General features: G+C 36.7%; 1 protein-coding gene across 1 annotated transcript in view; it reads left to right on the top strand.

The window, feature by feature from the left end:
* Nucleotides 1-3471: 3471 nt before the first annotated feature.
* Nucleotides 3472-6966, top strand: part of LOC117419925 (bridge-like lipid transfer protein family member 3B) — a 43746-nt gene continuing 40251 nt past the window's right edge. Inside the window, exon 1 of the mRNA XM_034926441.2 lies at nt 3472-3694. Coding sequence (XP_034782332.2) covers nt 3651-3694 — 44 coding nt within the window. The 5' untranslated portion in view covers nt 3472-3650. The remainder of the gene's footprint in view (nt 3695-6966) is intronic.

Genomic DNA, 6966 nt, shown 5'->3' with positions numbered 1-6966 from the left:
GAATTTGGGAGGGAAGTGGAAGACAGGGGTACATATCCAGATTTTCTTACAAGTACCGGACCGCATCCGCGAACTAACAACCACCCTCCCCTTAATATCAATATCCATATCTCTCTCTCTCTCTCTCTCTATCGATATATATATATATATATATATATATATATATATATATATATATATATATATATATATATATATATATATATATATATATCAACATGTATGTTAATCATTAAAACACGTTTGCTTAATTCCTAATCTTAGTCGTGTTGCTTGATTCCTTATTTGAACGTCTTATTTTACGTTTATTAAAGTAAGGTCCAACGAATCTGCATCCGGTCTGTCTGTTAAGAACGGTATGTTAGAACTTCTGCGTGCGTCCAAAACAGTGCATTCTGCATTCAAAATGTTAGTGCACAGTTTGCCTACAGCGGATTTTCATTAAAGGAATATGTTGAAAGAAATGATAGATTCTAACAAGACATGTTTATACAGAGTAAGTGGCCAGTATATATGGTGTTTTTAAATGTAACTCGTAAGATAACTTTGTAGCTAAACCCACATGTATGCACGCCTACTGAAAGAAGTGAGTAGTGCAGTGCTTGCTGCATCATCATGCTGACGTTTCCAGCTTCGCCCAGCTCCAACCTCATACGTGGCAGTTGTGTGGATATGCGTGTCCCCCCCCCCGCCACAAATCGTGTTTGCGGAAATGCAGCGGTTTCCAATTTTGGTCTAGCCATACCAGTCTGTTCAAGCTCTCTCCCCAAACTCCACATTTATAATATTGATAATATACAGCTTCCCATGTTTAGCCATGCTTAAAATATGAATTTACTGTATTTGTTGTGTCTTTCCCTGCTTTAGTATACTGTGACAAAGATGAATCCACTGTGCGTTACCATGAGTTCAATATGCTTTTCCTTATCTTTACTTTGATATGCTGTTACCATGGTATGCACAAGTACACTTTTTATAAGGATCTATGAGTCAGAAAAATATATTTAATATTTGATGCAGTGCAACATATTGTCAAATGAATGTTATTTTGTGTACTGGAAGGCCAAGAGCAAGTTGTCCCTTATAAAACACCACAATGCCTTCCAAACACACTATATCTTCAACTGTAATATGCAATCACGCAGTAAAGTACAGGAAACGATATTTATTTTGAACAGTAGACTACTATAGTATTTTCTTTATGGGGTGCCTCTATTTAAATGCGGGTACAGACTGAAGAGGACCACATGTAGTTACATTGTCATTAATTTAATTTAAGGAGTGAAATAGATAATATTTAATTTTATCACAGCTGTTCATTGAAATCCATGATAAAAAGTTCTAAAAAAAACAAAACAAACAAAAAAAAAACAGTGACTTTCTGTTTGATTGAATACTTCTAGCATCTTATGCAGAAGCCACAGTAGCACCAAAAGTTATTTATACAGCCCCAGGATTTGCATAGGCAATAGCAGATTAATATTAATAAAATAAACTGAATTACGATGCAGCACACCATCCCTGTTCTCTGGCATGTCCTGTATTGTTCACTTGCTCCTTAGCACCCCTTGTGGAAGGTGGTGATCCTACAGCAATTCTGTAACACGAACAAACTGGGCTAAATTCACTAAACACTGAAGTTCTATGCTAATTTTATTTAAACAAAATAAATCATTAATGTTAAAATGTTTCAAATAAAATTCTCAGGAGGTTAATTACACGCATCTTGTTTCAAATACGAATACTAGGGAGAAGGTTGCATTTAATGGGAGTTAAAACATGACTTCCTGTACCTACTGCTGCTGAAAAAATAATTCAGCTGAAAGATTTTATAATATTAAAATAGATATGTCTATTCTTCTGTTAGCAGAAAACAACCACTGTCTGTTTATCCAGTAATGTGCAGATTGCCAAAAGGTTTGTGGTCTGACGAATTGCAAAGTTACATCAGTTGGGAAATTGATAGAGGACATCACCCCCCCCCCCCCCCCCCCCCAGTCCATGGTATTCACAACTCCTAACCACTGCCCTCTAGTTGAGAAGCTAGTGTTGAAATTGTGAGAGTAACAAGCAACCAATTCTGCTTTACTCTCTGGTATCCAGAAGTAGTCCACTGGGAATTCAAGGACGCTCTATAGTAGTAGAGATTCACCAGGTCTCACCAAATAACTAATATGGTTGCCTGATCCTTTTTGGACCTCTGGAACTGGGTCAATATAATGATCAGCCTACACATTCTTCGAAGGGATTTTCGTCAACGCTTCGTATTTAGTACACCCTTGCTATGCACTATTCTATAGAAAGATTGATAATCTGTTTCTTCTGTTACTTTCTAACTTTTTCATATGATCCCCAGGATTCCAGGGTAGTTCATATGTACTGTAACAGACATTATGTGTTATGGTGCTTTGTTTGGATGTTAAAGCAATTCCCAAAAATGGTGAAAGCGGTGATTTCCCTTCAACACTACTGGTCCCCACTGCTTTTGTTTTTCACAATTCTTTACAGAAAACTATTAGTTCTATGAGAAGCCTTTTACTGCTTTTCTACCCCTAGTTATTTTGTTCTTCTGTAACATTAGGCGTGTTTTTTGTTTCCTTTTATAAACAAAAGAAATGGTGTAAACACTGCACTGTGTAAAATTATTTGTAAATATAGTACCTATTCTCTCCTCATCTTACACCCTCCAGGCCATAATTACAAAAGGGGTTAAAGGATTTAATCCATGAGATATGGCCTTACACTACTGTAAAAAGGCTGCTTTGCTATAACACTCAAATACAAAATGTAAACATTTACCATAGATTGTTGTACAATATAATGACGTAATTAATGTACTTTCTGTATAAACATTCAAATTTAAAAGTAATAAAACATTTAGCCAGACACAAACTTTTAAATTAGAAGCCACTTTTTTTGAAAGCAAAAATTGTGTTAACTTTGCATGGCAGAAAATTCTTTAAAATACTGTATGTAGTTCTGCCGTTAAAAACTCTAATTGCTATTCATATTATCACCAGCAAGGGGCAAACCAGGAATTACAATGACAAAGAAAGCTATTAGTTGGAGAACAATCCATATCATTTTTGGAGCAATGATTGTGAAAGTGATTTTTATGATGATAAGGATAAAGGATAAGGATATTTTTTAATGAACTGTTAAACTGTTAACAACGAGTTTCACACTAATATGTTAATCATTATTTTAATGATTAGTTATTAATAATTTCAATTAGTTAGAATTTGTTAAAACGCATACTGTTGGTTTTAAAAATTCCAGGAACTACATTTAGATCAACTTCACTCAAACGATTAAAAAAAAAAAACTTTCTGGTTATATTGAATTCCTCTCCCAAATAACGAAACTCCATTGCCCCTCAAGTCTCATTTCCATTCCTGGGCGTGCCCCGCAAACCTCGATTTCATTTTCACTGTGACCTGCCCCTCAAATCTCGTTTCCGTTCCAGGTTTGTCTCCAGGTGATGTTGCAGTAAAGAGGTACCCTGGCGGAGAGGAGATGTGGTTATTGTGTTTTCAATAACACTACACGATTTTCGGTTTTTGGCAGGGGCGGTTTGTTCGGGGAGAAAAAACAGTGACATGAAACCAGTCACGTACCCAAGGTTTTAAATTATAACTAAAAATACAGCTATGGCGGGACTCATCAAAAAACAGATCCTTAAGCACCTCTCCAGGTCAGTCATTTTTAATGTAATGAGAGAAACATAAATATAAAAATAAAAATGAAAGAACACCCCAGACTAAAAGTACATAATTAAAGGGTGTATTTTATTTTGCTTAAAATCTGTAATAGTATACAATGTGCTTCTTTCTGATTACTGTCTGAATATGATGATAGTATTAATTCGTGTATTGTACTTACATGAATTAGTGTCAAGTGCGTTTGTACCCGAGTAGCAGTCAGACGTAAGCGAAGTCCCCACTGTTCGTTTATGGGTTGCTAAAATAAAGTACCGGCAGTGTATGCGTTGTTGACTCTTAAAATAAATGAGTAACATAATGAACCGTGTCAGTACCTGTGTGAGATGCACACATACACGCTCCCAACGCCGCCAGTTTATGTTGAAATAAATTCCCGGATAAAATGTATGTTTTCCTTGAAAGTCTCGTTGTAGTGTATATCGTAAGATCTGTAAAACACTCATAGGAAATCAGCGTTTCATTGGTGTACGTCACTAAGGCAAATGTACTGCAGGCTTTACAGTAGTACTTTAGACTGGCGTGTGTGTGAAAAATTAAACCAAGGCCCATATAAAACACCTTAGTTCTGTCAGAAAGTAGAACCCTTTACTATATAATGTTTAGAGCTAGTGTTTACTTACTGTATCATTTGATTTTGTTTTTTTCATAAGGCCGTTCCTAAATTCAAACATGGTTCATGTATACTTTTTTTTTCAATTACAGAAGCGTTCGTACTTTTTCATAGAACATATAGGGGAAAAAACGTTAAACTCATGTATGTAATTATAAAAGATCCCATTTGTTTTTACAATAAATGTACAAGACCTCAAACAAAAATCTGTGGTTGTTATGCAGTACAGACATGTTGTATGAGAAAAGAAATAAGTCAATATACAGTACAGCACAATTAGCTAAATGTTTTGGTCGTGTCAGATTCAGTACTTGAACTTTTAAGATGTAAGTTGGAACAATGCATTTTGTATTGTATTTCAACAAAGAGGAACAAATCATAGCATTTATTCTAAACATAGAAACTAAATTTGCAAAGTTCAGAATTTGATTGAAAATGAAAGTGTGTATATGCTTCGAAACCAATGTGAAAGTTGTATAGGCCTGTACTGTGAAGCTATGAAGTGTATATGATTATTCTTGATTCAAATGTTAAAGTTTATACACACACAGAGGCCTCCACCCCATTTACTGATATGTTGTGAGTTGATTTTGTTTGTTAATCTTTATTAACAATAAGTGGAGATTTAGATGTGAGGATGTGACTCCTGTACTGTAGCAGGTGATGGAGAAACAGAAACAGAAATGTGTGCAGTGAACAAAGGCTATGAAAGGGCAGTCGACAGTACTCCATTGATCAATAGATGGTGGGAGTGTGATCTCTAAACTTGGATTCTTTGTGGCTATGTCAGCAAGTTCCTATTTCAGTTGGTTTCAGTTTCTTGCCCTGCCTTGAAAAAAATGACCCTCCAAGTAAGTTTGTGCTAAATCTAAACATACTGGCAGAGTTTGTCTGTTGGAAGTAGCTGTTGAATTTCACAGACTTTCCAGTTTATTATGAAGTGTGTTTTATTTTTTTTTCACCAAAAGTTCTTTGATACATGGAGGCACGTGCCAGTAGTTTGCTGTTACTCAGTAAAATGATTCATAGTTTTCAGTATCATTTGCTGTGCAAACTGTAGCTGATCACTCTGCAGATACAGTACAGAGTACAGGTAGTGGACAAAAGGAAACACCTGGGTAAATGAGGGACACCAAGTATATTGAAAGCAACGGCTTCCACACAGGTGTGACTCATGCGTTAATTAAGCAAATAACATCCCAGCATGCTTAGGGTCATGTATAAAAATGCTGGACAGGCCTGGTTGCTTATAATTATGGCTAGCATGGCTGCAAGAGGAGACCTCCGTGACTTTGAAAGAGTGGTGATTGTTGGGGTGCGTTTGGCAGGAGCTTCAGTGACCAAGACAGCTCAACTTGCTGATGTTTCATGAGCAACGGTGTCGAAGGTGATGTCGACATGGAACTCCGAGGGAAAGACAACATCAGCAAAGGGCAACAGTGGGCGGAAGCGCATACTCCAGGATCGTGATATCCGTGCATTAATTCAAAGTGCAAGGAAAAACAGGCGAGCAACTGCAGATCAATTGACTGCAAATTTCAACCTGGGGCGTGAGCATTGTTTGAGCTCTTGGGGGGGAAAAAAACCTGAAATCAGAGGAAACAAATCACAGAGCAATTTGGTGTTTCCCGTTCTGATTAGTTGCTTCACCATTCTGTTAAATAATGTGCATGTCTTATATTGCTGCTGCATTTTTTAAAGTGTGTAGGGGTGGTGTCAATTTAGTTTCACAGTAGTAAAGCAGAAAAACGCAAACGAAAAGTACGTTCTTATAATTATGAATGGGAGATGAAGTACCCGTGGCTTGTTTATCGAGATGGCAGGATGTACTGTAGTGTGTGTGAAAAAGCTGCTGGACTAAAAAATGCATATACATGCAGATGTACAGATTTTTAAGAATATTGGCTTAAAAGACACAGACACGGCAATGCTGTTATTGGAGTGCAGAAAAAGATGAAGGCAACAAACACTGCTTAGAATCCCGTCTCGTTATCATGGGAACGGCCTACTGTTAGTTTATTAGCCTTTGTGTTAACAACTGATCGTTTAGTATCTGATAGATGGGACGCAAAATTTTGCGCATGTGCATTTCAGGAACGCATGAACAGAAAATCTAGCGTGACCCGTTTTATAAAACAGCAACAATGCATGTTAAGGGTTGTGTACTGTGCTTAACATGGAGCACTTACAAAAATCTTAAGTAATTATAAGGTCCTATATACTTCTGAGATTTGCAAACTCAAGAATAAAATAAACATTGAGGGCATACCCTTAAAAAAAAAAAAAAACACTTTATGAATGCGTGCTCTGCTGTAATATTAAGCAGAATATCAGTTCAGGAGCATTGTATGCAAATGAAATCAGTGTAGGTTACATGTTTGCATTTGTTTTGCTAAACAGGTTGCACCTGGTTTAGGAATGGTTTAAAAACATGTTGTATGCATAAGAATTCACTCGGCACTGACACCGAATCCTGTACGGTACACAGAGTACAGTACCTGGCAGGCCAGGCACAAGGTAACATTTTCCAGATACCTGATACCAGTGCCAGTCTATTCATTTCTCACCCTATTTTTATGTGTATAAATATTTAACTGGGAGTCAGCCTCTTAACTTGTTGGTTGGTGGAAGATG

The sequence above is a fragment of the Acipenser ruthenus genome, chromosome 14 (genome assembly GCF_902713425.1).
Source record: "Acipenser ruthenus chromosome 14, fAciRut3.2 maternal haplotype, whole genome shotgun sequence".
NCBI classification, from domain to species: Eukaryota; Metazoa; Chordata; class Actinopteri; order Acipenseriformes; family Acipenseridae; genus Acipenser; species Acipenser ruthenus.
The sequence above is the reverse complement of the archived record's forward strand: the minus strand, read 5'-3'. Positions and strand labels throughout refer to the sequence as shown.